The 13,981-nt window shown below is 39.6% G+C and overlaps 1 protein-coding gene across 2 annotated transcripts in view; it reads left to right on the top strand.

Annotated features, from left to right (window-relative positions):
* The first annotated feature begins 3,286 nt into the window (after nt 1-3,286).
* The window catches only part of LOC124795206, a 35,070-nt gene continuing 24,375 nt past the window's right edge, over nt 3,287-13,981 (top strand). Inside the window, exons 1-2 of one of the 2 annotated variants that reach the window (XM_047259118.1) lie at nt 3,287-3,479; nt 3,559-3,699. In XM_047259118.1, the coding sequence (XP_047115074.1) occupies nt 3,581-3,699 (119 nt within the window). In that variant the 5' untranslated portion in view covers nt 3,287-3,479; nt 3,559-3,580. The remainder of the gene's footprint in view (nt 3,480-3,558; nt 3,700-13,981) is intronic. The other variant, XM_047259117.1, reaches the window with a different exon arrangement.

Genomic DNA, 13,981 nt, shown 5'->3' on the forward strand with positions numbered 1-13,981 from the left:
CAATGTCTCTATCGTAAGTTTCTTGCGTCAACGCAGCTGCAAACAGGGCTATCAGCAACATCACTCTAGGTGGTGTTGCTATCAGAGATCTCTGCGTGTTAAGTTCAAAATAGAGGTGGCAAAAAATAACGTAACTGATAGAAATAACCGGTTACTGAGAAGTAACGGTTACTGCGATAACCGTTCCTCTGATTCTGGCAGTTATTTCAATAACTGTTTAGTGTCAACAGTGCCTCGCGCCATCTGTTGACCGAAGGTCGTACTGCGCATTTGGAAGGCGTTCTATAGACCATGGGAATAACTGTGAGACTGCGCGCCATCTGTTGATAAGAACTGTGTACTATTTCGTGGGCCTTCGTTACTTTTAGCATAAACAATTAAATAAAGTTAATGTCCAAGCCGTGGCTGATAGGAGCTGCAGTACAGGCATTAACAAGTACGGTTGTTCCCTTAAGCCACCGCCTTACGTGTTAATTTAGCTTGGACGGGTAGTACAAGGAAAGTTACTTAGGAATTCGAGCGACTATGGAAATAACTGTCAGAGACCGGTATTCTCCTCTGGCAGTTATCGTTATTGGCTCGTAGTTCTAGTTCTCTGGTAGTTATCGGGCTACCACCACAGATAACCTGGAAGCTGGTAACGGAATAACTGTGTGTGTAGACGTTCCTGACTCGGTGACTCCAGTTAAAGGTCGTAGTTCCAGGTGATATTTCCAGAGAGGATAGTAACTGGAGCGAACAAATATTTTCGTACTGCTACGGAAATAGCCGCTGGCCATCGCGAATGACAAATAACATGTCAGAAAGTATAACATAATACAGTGGAATATAATAATTGTTATCCTCATCATTTGTCAGGAGATTGTCAAAATATGTGAATATATCACAGTAACTGCTAATATTTACAGAATTGGTACACTGACAGAATAAAACACAGTTACGTACTTTTAATAAATTTATCGTACACAGAATACCCGATCTTGACTGTTGCAACCAAGTGCTGTCAAAACCGAAATATAGCAGAATTTTTACCTAAGCTGGTCTATCAGTCTCTGTTACGATATTCAGCTACAGAGTAGAAGGAGGGGTCAGTGGAAGCGTCTGATTCCACCCGTCTGCTTCGACGTAAAGGTGTTGTGGTGTGTGAATGTCATTACGGCACGGTGTTTATGAGTTGGTTTTTTTTTTTTTGTGTGTGTGTGTGTGTGTGTGTGTGTGTGTGTGTGTGTGTGTGTGTGTGTGTGTGTGTGTGGGGGGGGGGGGGGGGGGGGGGCTGTCGATCTAGGTTGCAGTGCCGGAATTTGCTGGTGGTAATTAATATATTTTTTTTTTTCTAGCTGTGATGTTTTGTGTATTTAGGAAGTATTGAATGTGATTTAATTTATGTAGGGATGATTGATTTGTGGACTTTTGGGATTGTGGTTTTATTTTTCGCAGTTGTAGGTGTTGGTATTTGGCATCAGTAGCTGTGGTGGACCTATATAGGTCACCGGAAATGACCGATTCCCATTTTCATAGTTGTGTGTGTTGATGTTTTAGTATCGTCATCTGAGGTTGACCTATGTAGGTCAAGGGAAATGTCTGATTCCAATTTTCGTACTTTTAGTTGTGGGTATTGGTGTTTTGGTATGGTCACCTATAGTTGATCTATATTGTTCAAGGGAAGTGTCCGATTCCTGCAGATTTTTGTTGGTGTAGCAGAACGCTGTATTTTTTTTCTTTTTGTTCTTCATTTTGTGTTTTGGGATCATGGTGTGTTTTTTTTACTAGCTTGTGCTCACCCTAAAACCCCCAACTTCCCGCAGTTGTCCCATTGGTTTGATTGTATTTTTGGTGGGAAATGTTATTGTATTATTTATATGTAACTTCGTGTTTGTTGCCATGTGTATGTAGTGACGTCATAGACACTTAAAATAGCCATTTCCGGCATATTGATGACGGGTGGAATCAGACACTTCTGTATCAAATAGTCTTTCAAACACACTGTAAACCGTGCCTTATCTGAAACCAAGTTTTTAATGGTTGCTGACTTGCTGGCAGTTTATTGAAAATGCATGTTCCTGAATATTGGACCCCTTTTGGACCAAGGTAACTAATTTTAGGTCTTTATGTAGATTGCTGTTTCCATTTCTAGTACTGATATTATGTATTAAGCTATTGGTTGGAAATACTTGAAACAAATTGCATAAAGGAATAAATATACTAGGACGCAGTGGTTAGAATACAAAGTTCCTTGAACAGGTTCCTACATGATGTTCTTGAATTGATACCACAAACTATTTTTATTACACGCTTTTACATGCGAAAAACTTTTGCTACGTTTGATAAGTTACCACAGAATATGCTCCCTTATGAAATAATAGAATGAAAAAATGTGTTATGCCCTTCCCAACTAAATTTATTATCGAGTTGTAGTCCCAGAAATGTAACACTGTCAACCTTTTTGATCTGCATGTCTTCATATGTTATAAACATGCTGTCGCTGGAGAAATCGAGCAGTTTGCAAATCTGACATAAAACTTGGATTAGCGTACTCACACTTTCCCCAATAGGACTAGCTTTTACAGCACAGGAGTAAACGAATCTGTCACATTACGTATATTTTTTGTTGTATTATAAGGCTGTACACTTTATTCTATTATGCGAGCAGCACAAGAAATTAAGCTTCGAATTTAACCTACAGTACTCAGTTTACATATTACTTCATACTTAAAAACACACGTTGTTAACATTTTACTTAAACAGTGCTTTGGCGAAGTTCCGCGTACTTTCTGTCGCAGCTGCGAAGATAATATTTCTAATAGCGACCGATAACCTACAAACATATAGTATGAAACACTAATAATCGTTCTAACATCAACTAAAATGTACCCGGAGTTAATAAGCTGAGGTTATGACACGATTCATACGACATTCCTGCTATTTCACACTACTCGCAGTTCTGCTGATAACTAAACTGATGGATTCCAACTACGTCGTTATTTAACTGTCGGAGTTATCGGTATTCGCTAGCGAAAAATAACTTGGCAGTTATTAATAACCGTTAACGATAACGGTTATCAAAGAATAACTGGAACTGTGATAACGGTTACTCCAGAATAACCGTTTGGCCCACCTCTAGTTCAAAATACAATATATCGTCCTCATTATGGAGCTGGGGACGTTCAAATAAATATTCAATACCTTTGTGTCCAGACTTGCCACGAATCGACCCAACACATTCTGAGAAATCAGTGACAGATATACCATTCGCCGTTGCATAGCTTTCACTTTGAGAAGCTTTGCTTTGTGTACGATTGAGAAGTGATGCAGAAATGTCAAACGGCTAGTCAATTATATCCTCGTAAAGAAACAAATATGTGTTTTTAAGATGTGTTGTCGGGACTGGCGGTGTGATGATAAGCGTTGTGAAATATCAGCTGGCGCCTGTCGGATGCTGTTAACACCGTTTCACCTTCTGAGTTCTTGAAAGACGTACGGTAAAACCTTGCAGTGAGTGAGGGAGATGATTAAATGACGTAATGTTTCCAGTTGATATATTGATTTATTTACTTGCAGGCTGACAGAGAAACGTGTAAAAATGTCTGAGGAAAATAAAAAACTACTACTGTCCGATGTAACGTGTTCTTGGAATGTTGTTAATGAGAGACAGCTAAACGATGCAATTAGCTTCACCACCGAAGCTTCACCAGAAAGGCTGTGAGTTTCACGGCCACATACCTCGCACAGAATTATCTCCGCTGCCCTTCATTTCTAGATGATCATTTTTAACTGTCATTCTCTGTAATAGAATAATCTTCGACTTGTCAGTATACCAGCTTTTATGTTGCATGCTGTACAAACGAGTACTGCTATTATTCTGAGCCTACTTGGGCAAAAATTAATACTTACTAATTTATATTAGCTCTAGGTAGGCTAGTAGTTTAACGTATTCGTCCAAAGACCACTTTACTATAGTTGAGGGTGTGTTAACTTAATATAAGGAAAACATAAGTTGTATATTAAGACAGGTGAATATAGCACCATGTATAATGCCAAATTGGAACCTAGTTGAAGGAACTGCCCTGGCATTTATCAAAACATATTTGTTTCTTTATATGTCAGTGGCAGGGCAGGATGTATACTGTTCAGTATATGAAATGAACTTTATGACAGGAACCTATAAGGTTCAAGAGACTTTTTAAAGTCTCAAGCATCTATGATGTATGTATGCAGACTGAAGAGATTAATGAAAATTTGTACCCAGGCCAAGATTCGAGCCCAGATCTCCTGCTCACTAGGAAGCTGTGCTAACCACTAAGCAACCAGCGGATTTGCCCAACTGCATGGACATTGTAGCATGCCTCCCATCTTAGAACCAGGTTCGAATCCTGGGCTTGGTGCAAACTTTCATTCATCTCTTCAGCCTGTGTATAAACATCATAGATGCCAAAACTACAACCACGTCCACAATTGTAGCTACCTCAAAAGGCACAACAAACCAACAAAATTGGAATCAAACACTTCCCTTGACCTGTTGTCCTTACGACATCTCTACATATAGCTGTCCCCGGTCCAAGATGCCGGAACTTTAGTAAGTCTCATTTCTTCATGACACACTGAACACTTCACGACTTCATCCAAAAATCCGAATAGTTGAAGAAAATTTATTAGAGACGACGCGCTGTCCCCTATCATCACCGACAACCAAAAACTGTTGACCTTGTCAGTCATATCCATACCTACCAAAGACAAAAACAAAGCAGTTTACCAAAATTCACACATGACGAACAGAAAAAAAAACGACAATAACGTTGACATAACAAAACCAAAATCGTTAACTCACCAAAAAAAAATTCCGCTGAATGCACAGTCACCAATGATACCACACACGTGCAATGCTACCTGCAAATGAACCCTATACACCACATAACTCACTACCCATAAACACACCACCAGAGAGTACCACCATTCACATCAAAACAACGCCTACAAACACACCACTCTCACAAACTAAACTCCGCGCCATCGTGACATCACACTACACAACAGCCTTACGTCACAGGTCAAAGCCGACGGGTGGAATCTGACGCTTCCCATGACCTGTCTGGACTTCAGGTAGGAACCCGCATCAATGCCAGAATGCTATTCCAGTACTGTTGGAGAGCCTGTGCAGAGTTGTTCCAGTTTAGGAGGAATACCAGGTGAGCTGAGGCCTGACAGGTACATGCCGAGTAAAACTGTGAGGGACGGGAAAAACCCACCGTGGTACAACAACAAAGTTAGGAAACTACTGCGAAAGCAAAGAGAGCTTCACTCTAAGTTTAAACGCAGCCAAAACCTCTCAGACAAACAAAAGCTAAACGATGTCAAAGTTAGCGTAAGGAGGGCTATGCGTGAAGCGTTCAGTGAATTCGAAAGGAGAATTCTATGTACCGACTTGACAGAAAATCCTAGGAAGTTCTGGTCTTACGTTAAATCAGTAAGTGGCTCGAAACAGCATATCCAGACACTCCGGGATGATGATGGCATTGAAACAGAGGATGACATGCGTAAAGCTGAAGTACTAAACACCTTTTTCCAAAACTGTTTCACAAAGGAAGACCGCACTGCAGTTCCTTCTCTAAATCCTCGCACAAACGAAAAAATGGCTGACATCGAAATAAGTGTCCGAGGAATAGAAAAGCAACTGGAATCACTCAACAGAGGAAAGTCCACTGGACCTGACAGGATGCCAATTCGATTCTACACAGAGTACGCAAAAGAACTTGCCCCCCTTCTAACAGCCGTGTACCGCAAGTCTCTAGAGGAACGGAAAGTTCCAAATGATTTGAAAAGAGCACAGGTAGTCCCAGTCTTCAAGAAGGGTCGTCGAGCAGATGCACAAAACTATAGACCTATATCTCTGACGTTGATCTGTTGTAGAATTTTAGAACATGTTTTTTGCTCGAGTATCATGTCGTTTTTGGAAACCCAGAATCTACTATGTAGGAATCAACATGGATTCCGGAAACAGCGATCGTGTGAGACCCAACTCGCTTTATTTGTTCATGAGACCCAGAAAATATCAGATGCAGGCTCCCAGGTAGATGCTATTTTTCTTGACTTCCGGAAGGCGTTCGATACAGTTCCGCACTGTCCCCTGATAAACAAAGTAAGAGCCTACGGAATATCAGACCAGCTGTGTGGCTGGATTGAAGAGTTTTTAGCAGACAGAACACAGCATGTTATTGTCAATGGAGAGACGTCTACAGACGTTAAAGTAACCTCTGGCGTGCCACAGGGGAGTGTTATGGGACCATTGCTTTTCACAATATATATAAATCACCTAGTGATGATGCTGTAGTATACAGAGAAGTTGCAGCATTAGAAAATTGTAGCGAAATGCAGGAAGATCTGCAGCGGATAGGCACTTGGTCCAGGGAGTGGCAACTGACCCTTAACATAGACAAATGTAATGTATTGCGAATACATAGAAAGAAGGATCCTTTATTGTATGATTATATGATAGTGGAACAAACACTGGTAGCAGTAACTTCTGTAAAATATCTGGGAGTATGCGTGCGGAAAGATTTGAAGTGGAATGATCATATAAAATTAATTGTTGGTAAGGCGGGTACCAGGTTGAGATTCATTGGGAGAGTCCTTAGAAAATGTAGTCCATCAACAAAGGAGGTGGCTTACAAAACACTCGTTCGCCCTATACTTGAGTATTGCTCATCAGTGTGGGATCCGTACCAGATCGGGTTGACGGAAGAGATAGAGAAGATCCAAAGAAGAGCGACGCGTTTCGTCACAGGGTTATTTGGTAACCGTGATAGCGTTACGGAGATGTTTAACAAACTCAAGTGGCAGACTCTGCAAGAGAGGCGCTCTGCATCGCGGTGTAGCTTGCTCGCCAGGTTTCGAGAGGGTGCGTTTCTGGATGAGGCATCGAATATATTGCTTCCCCCTACTTATACCTCCTGAGGAGATCACGAATGTAAAATTAGAGAGATTCGAGCGCGCACGGAGGCTTTCAGACAGTCGTTCTTCCCGCGAATCATGCGCGACTGGAACGGGAAAGGGAGGTAATGACAGTGGCACGTAAAGTGCCCTCCGCCACACACCGTTGGGTGGCTTGCGGAGAATAAATGTAGAATGTAGATGTAGATGGGAATTTGGATTGAGGAGGGAGGTTTGTTAGGGTTGTCCGTGAAGTTGTGCAAAGCCACTCTGCCAGGGTGTTATAGGGGTTAGAGCATCTGCCTAGTGAGCAGGAGATCTGGTTTCGAATCCTGTCCTTGGCACAAATTTTTATTTCTCTCTTCAGTCTGTGTATATACGTCACAGAATATTATTAGATTTTGTATGTACACACACGAGAGATGTAAAGCAATAAATAATTAGGGAAGAGGTTAATTTGTTCATTAATTATCGTATTTTGCACATGGTACATGAAGCAAAACCTATGCTATGAGTGTATTTTAATTAATAAAGAGTAGCAGCTGCGAGGAAGACGGGAATATGGGTTCAAGTCCTGGTGTGGCGCACAGTTTTAACTTGTCACAACTACAGTATTCACTGCAATGTATGCTTCACTGAAGTTTTGAAAAGTATTAGCTTCGTTTGTTGTTATAGCTTGAATGTTTAAACTTGCGGGAATGTGCGGTGGAATGTATTTAGTACCCGTATAAATTTACTGCAAGAGGACACCCATATAGAAATAGTTGATTTATGCGCTACTCCAGGCACAATACATAATCATTTTGTTCAGTTGATGCAAAAGTAGCACAGAAACCGGAGAAAGATACAGCATCAGTTACCTCTGAATGTTATTTATCTAATTTATGTTCAAAGTTTTATAGCAGCTATTGTCACCACTAACTGAGATAGTTCATTTTCCATGAATACAGGTTTGTCTGTGTCACTTGTTGGTGTAGTATGCCTATGGTCATAAAATACAGGGGATTCTGGTAACAGAGGTCCTTATTTTGGAATTTGACAGAAATAGTAATGTGCAAAAAGAGACTTGCATTCAACTAACTCTTGATTTGACCACTTTTAAATGTCGTTATCATCATTGACTTGGTGTTATGTTGCCATTTGTTTGTATGTGCCTCATTATTGTCATGTTACAAATTCAGAACAGTGCAAAAAACATTTTCAGCACCACATGGTAAATTTATAACATTTTACAATATCATGAAAAGGATAGTTGCTACTCACCATATAGTGGAGATGCTGAGTCACATATAGACACAACAAAAAGACTGTCAAACAAAGCTTTTGGCCAAACAAGCCTTCATCAGAACGGAAAACATACACACACTCAAGCAGACGCAACTCTCACACACATGACCACAGTGTCTGCCTGCCAAACTTTTTTTGTGATTCCAAAAGTGAGGTCTAAAATTAAATATAAAGAAACATTTATTTACAATAAATTGTACATGGTTTTGAAACTTGAACATTTTCTGTTTTCCGTGTAATCGCCATTTCAATGGATGCATTTTTGTAAACACTGTAGCATTTGTTTTATGTTCATGTCATACTAGTCAGCCATCAAGTTATTGAAGAAGCATTGGGCCTCATCTTTCACCTTGTCATCATCATTGAAGAAACCTCAGGAACAGCTGCCAAGTGTTCCTTCAACTTGGGAAACAAGTGGTAGTCACTGGACACGAAGTCTGAACTATAGGGTGGATGGGGGGTGGTGGTGGTGGTGGTGGTGGTGGTGGTGATCCATCCAAACAGTTGCAGAAAATCTGTGTTTGACAGGCGATGTCCGGGTGAGCATTGTTGTGGAGAAGCTTACACCATTGCTCAACATTCCTCTTCTTCTGGTCTAAATTGCCCATCTGAGTGTTTTTTATATTCAACAATACCTGTTGGCATTTATTGTTGTCCCGAGAACCATGAAGTCAATCAATAATATCCCATTTTGGTCCCAAAACACAATTGCCATAACTTTGGAGGCATACTGTGTCCTTTTGAATTTTCTTAGCTTGGGTGAATCAGAATGCTGCCAATCACGTGATTGTTGTTTGGCCTCAGTTGTGAAGTGGAATGCTCAGATTTCATTGCCCATGACTGTTGAATCCAAAAGGCTGCCCATTTCATCTGCATAACATGGAAGAAGTTGGTGTCAGGTTTCAGCATGTTGCCACTTGTGGTCTTTTATCAAAATTCTTGGAACTATCTTGTTCACACCTTCCAAAATTTCAACACTTCAGTAAAAGTGGGATGAATGGTGCTTTGAGAAACCTCAGGAACAACATTGCAGAGTTCATCGAGAGTGATCTGCTGTGCTTGTTGCACAATTTTTTGAAGATTTGCGATTGTCTCTTCAGGAATTGCTGGTCTTGCTCTTCTTATCTCATTGTGAACTTCAGTATGACCACCTGAAAACACTCTACACTACTTAAGGACTTTTTGACATCCATACACGACACACTATACACTTCCATCAACTGTTGATGACTGTCAGTTGGTTTAATGCCTTTCACACTCAAAAACGTAATAACTGCGTGAACTTCACACCTGGTGGTAGTGACTAATGGGAGCTCCATTACAACTAGCTGCCGAGCGAAGACTGGAAGCTCCAGTGGATGTGTGGTGGTTTCTGTTAACAGTGGAGGGAGCAGAGAGGGAGGGTGGGGGGGGGGGGGCTCAAAATAGTGTGGCCGATAGCCATCCAAACAGTTTCCCTGTGGCCCATGGCGTAATGGCATAGCACTTTGGAGACTTTCTTTTGAGATTACTCTCATATATATAGCGCGCACGCGCATTTGTGTTCGTGCACATGCTCGCATATTTTGAGCTATTGATTTTCATTGTGTAATCATGTCAATTTGTATAGCATTGTGAAATGATCATTGGATGAATAAATAAATAGAGGATTTCTTTGTGGAACAGTTTGTGTATGGGTAGCCTCCCTCTAAGTGACATCCTCCCCATATTATGCCTTCCTAATCTTCCTGTATCCATTCACTTCAGCAAAGCATCTGAAAATTGAACCATGTTGTTGGTTTTTAGTTTCCAGAAAGTTGGTTGTCACATCAGTTACTGTTGATTGCCTGTGCCATAGATTTTCTGCTTCCCAAGTTTCTATAGTGTCTGCCAAACAATGTTCACAGAGTATGAACCACACATCTCTCTCCAGGCCAAGATATAAAGGTACACAGAAAAACTGACCAGTATGACCACCTGAAAACACTCTACACCACTTGAGATCACCAGAGCATTTAACTCATAATACGGTTTGATCGAATTTCATTTCTGTAAGTATCATTAAAGCTGGAAAATGGGTTGATGAAACAGCTGGAAGCCAATTTATTTATTTGTAATTATTTGAAGAGAGTCAGCTGTAGTTTCTTGACAAAACACTGTACATTGTATTAACTAAACAAAAACTTATTTTGTGAAATGAAGTAAAAAGGTGTTTTCATTGGGTTAATACAGTTAATTTTTGCTGACTTTTGAGTTCTTTGAGTTAGTTTGTGCAAATTATACACACATTCCATTGCACTCACTATAGATAATTTGTGGGTGAAGAGATTCTGCATTCACAGCTGTTAGCAAGAGTAATAAGTTTTCACGTTTTCTTTCTAAGATCACAAAATGTTGGGACCGCATAGTACTTGGTTCAGTCAGTAGTGGCCATCTTCAGATCTGTTTTAAAAACATGTTTTAATATAATGGTGCCATAATGGAATTGTCAAAAGATAAACACAAAATCAGCTCAGTGTTTTGTTTATCTTTTGACGATGCAACTATGGCTCAATTGTATTAGGATATGTTTTCAAAACAGATCCATTCGGGAGGACGACGCTTCAATCCCGTCTCCGGCCATCCTGATTTAGGTTTTCCGTGATTTCCCTAAATCGTTTCAGGCAATTGCCGGGATGGTTCCTTTGAAAGGGCACGGCCGATTTCCTTCCCAATCCTTCCTTAACCCGAGCTTGCGCTCCGTCTCTAATGACCTCGTTGTCGACGGGATGTTAAACACTAACAACCACCACCAAAACAGATCTGAAGATGGTCATTGCTGACCAAAGCTGGTAGTCTGATGATCTAACATTTTTTGATCATTGACGGAAATATAGATATTTGCTGTACACTTTCCAGATCACTGTTTGATTCACAACCATGTTATAGCGTGTTTAGCAAGTTTTTTTCGATAGATAAGATTTTGGCGCAATGAGGAGACATCTAAACAGAAGAAATGTAATGAGTTGATGGGGAATTTTGTAAAATCCTGTATGATAAGACATTTCTCTCCTTGCTACAATTTATCATAGGTCACAAGAGCATTGACACATTCGTTGTAAAAAAAAAAAAAAAAAAAAATCACAACGGGGGAGGGGGGGGGGGGGCACTGGTTATTCATGTGTTCAAGTAGGGTTGTTAGATGTTTATATCCATAGCCTTATTTTACAGATGTCAGGTTGTTGTAGAATTGTGTATTGTGCTTGTGTATTTTAATTTTTTGGGTGAGTGTTACAATCAACATGGATTCCATGTACAGGGATTCTGCAAAATATGGCTCAGTCTTTACATCGGTGAGATTCAGAAGGCACCTGACAGCGGTGTAAGATTTGGCTTCTGGGATGCGTTACATATAGTTAAAACAGTGCCATCTAGTATACAAAATACAAGATTACAGAATGTTGGAGCACATTTGTGATAACACTGAGTACTTCCGTACAGATAGAACTTGACGTGTATTTTGTTGATCTTAATGGGAAAAAGCCATAAGATACAAATGTAGCTATGGATGTAAACTTGGTATACAGATATTAGTAGGGAGAAATCATCAGATATCAATGTAGAAATTGCTGTACTCTAACACTGTGGTAAAGAACAATATGTGTTACTTATCTGATGGATAATGTTGGAAGCTATTTGAGACTGTTCATATATGATGCTGTTGTGTGAGAGAAGGTCACACTGCCAGAAAATTGTAGCTGGATATGGGAAGACCTACAAAGGATTGACAGTTAGTGCAGTGGTGGTCAGTAGGGTATTAGGTTAATCAGGCATAACATATTACACACAAAACTGCAGAAAGACATAAATTTTTAATTAGTTAACAATTATTTTAATTATTAATGAACATCATCTTAGATGTATTATTACACATTTGTTGTGCAGTGACCAATTTCGTTCTTAGAACATCTTCAGGTTGCCAAGTTGTGCTAAAGTTATGACATAAATAGTCTGGATGTCATATGTAATGTGAAAGACCAAATTCAGGAACAATGGTCACAAACATTCTCATGACTAGCTGGTGGAGGTATGGCGACCAGGCACTTGTAAGCAGCATGTCAGGCCTGCTCCCCATACTTCCACCAGGCAGTCAGCAGAAGATTTGTGGTAATTATTTCTGGATCTGGTCTTTCACAGTACACATGACAACCAGACTGTTCACATCATGACTTTAGCACAGCTTGACAACCTGAAAATGTTCTAAGAAGGAAACCGGTTATAGCATGATAAATTTGTGATAATACAGCTAAGGTGGTTAAATTAGTATCAGTTAGGGTGTTCAATATGATCATTATTTACTAACAATTATAAATGCTGTATACATTGCAATCTGTCTTTCTGGAGTTATTTAAACTGGTAAGATAGATGAATGCCAAATTAAAATTCACTGAAAGAATTCTATGGAATTGTGACTCACCTACAAAGGAAAGTAGCTTATAAAATCCTTGTTATGTGCATCATTGAGTACAGTTCATCCTCCTGAGATCATTATTAAGTAGGTTTTGCAGATGATTTAGAGAAAATGTATTTCATCATGGATTTAAGTAAATAAGGAAGTCTAACAGACCTGCTCATTCACTTACAGTGTTCTCTCCTGCACACGCCAAATGAGACATGCAGTTATAGTTGTAGATATGTGTGCAACTTGGAGAGTACACTGTAATGAATAATTGGCTCTAATCGACAGTATTGCAAAATCTTCCACTGTCAGCTAGCATTGCAAACAGTCAATGACTAAAGGCATATTTATTTCCTGGCTTAATTATGCAGTTGTAGCACCCTTTTATAAAAAGTTGAGGCAGACAAACCTCATCTAGTTAGGTATAATTTTTATCTTTACACCATATTGATCTAAGTGTAGTGGATATACTTTAATAGTTCATTTTTTTCATCCGTTTATTTTGAGCTTCTGTTATGAAGACTTCACTTAATTTGGTGGTCAATCACTGGATATGAACATTCTCTCTCTCTCTCTCTCTCTCTCTCTCTCTCTCTCTCTCTCTCTCTCTCTCTCCCCCTCTCCCCCTCCCTCCCTCCCTCACGAAAACTGTTGTCAGTGGGTTGGTTAGTTTGTTTCTTTCATGCCTAATCACACTCCAAATTGCCTTTTCTACATTGTTGGAATTTTGAATTTGTTGTGATGGTACATGGTTTTTATGTTTTTGGTGATACTGAAGAATTTGCCAAACGGCTTTTTGTGAATTCTTCCTGGCATAATATTCCTCAATCCCAAATGTTAAATACACTATGTCTCCATTTGTGTTTATCTTTGGTCCATTGCAGAGCCAAACTGGAATCATTGTGTAGTACACATATTTTTGGAAATAATTCAATTACATCTGATGTGGGTTCTATAATTTACTTCCCATTTTTCACCCTGCAAATTCTCCTTCAATAGTGCAAACATTTACAGTTCTTGGAAATTTTAATTTTCCATTCTCAGTTGAACATGATTTATAGAGGTACTTTATTGTTGGTATTAGACCTTCACGGTCGTGTAGACAATTTATTATGCAGCTCACATCTGTTTTATGAAAGACAGTTGTATTTAGAAATAAATTATCAATCACAGTTGCGTGTTGTCTTATTCTTGTTGGGAGTGTTACTGTGGCAATTAAACCATGCTGGGTATCAATAACTCAAGGTGCCCTCTATCAGAGCTCGTCAAGATGAAATTGGTGTTGAAATATCTGTACAAAATCATTTCCCACTAATTCTTATTAGCACCACCTCTAAAATTGCATAGCAAAGT

The sequence above is a fragment of the Schistocerca piceifrons genome, chromosome 4 (assembly GCF_021461385.2).
Source record: "Schistocerca piceifrons isolate TAMUIC-IGC-003096 chromosome 4, iqSchPice1.1, whole genome shotgun sequence".
NCBI classification, from domain to species: Eukaryota; Metazoa; Arthropoda; class Insecta; order Orthoptera; family Acrididae; genus Schistocerca; species Schistocerca piceifrons.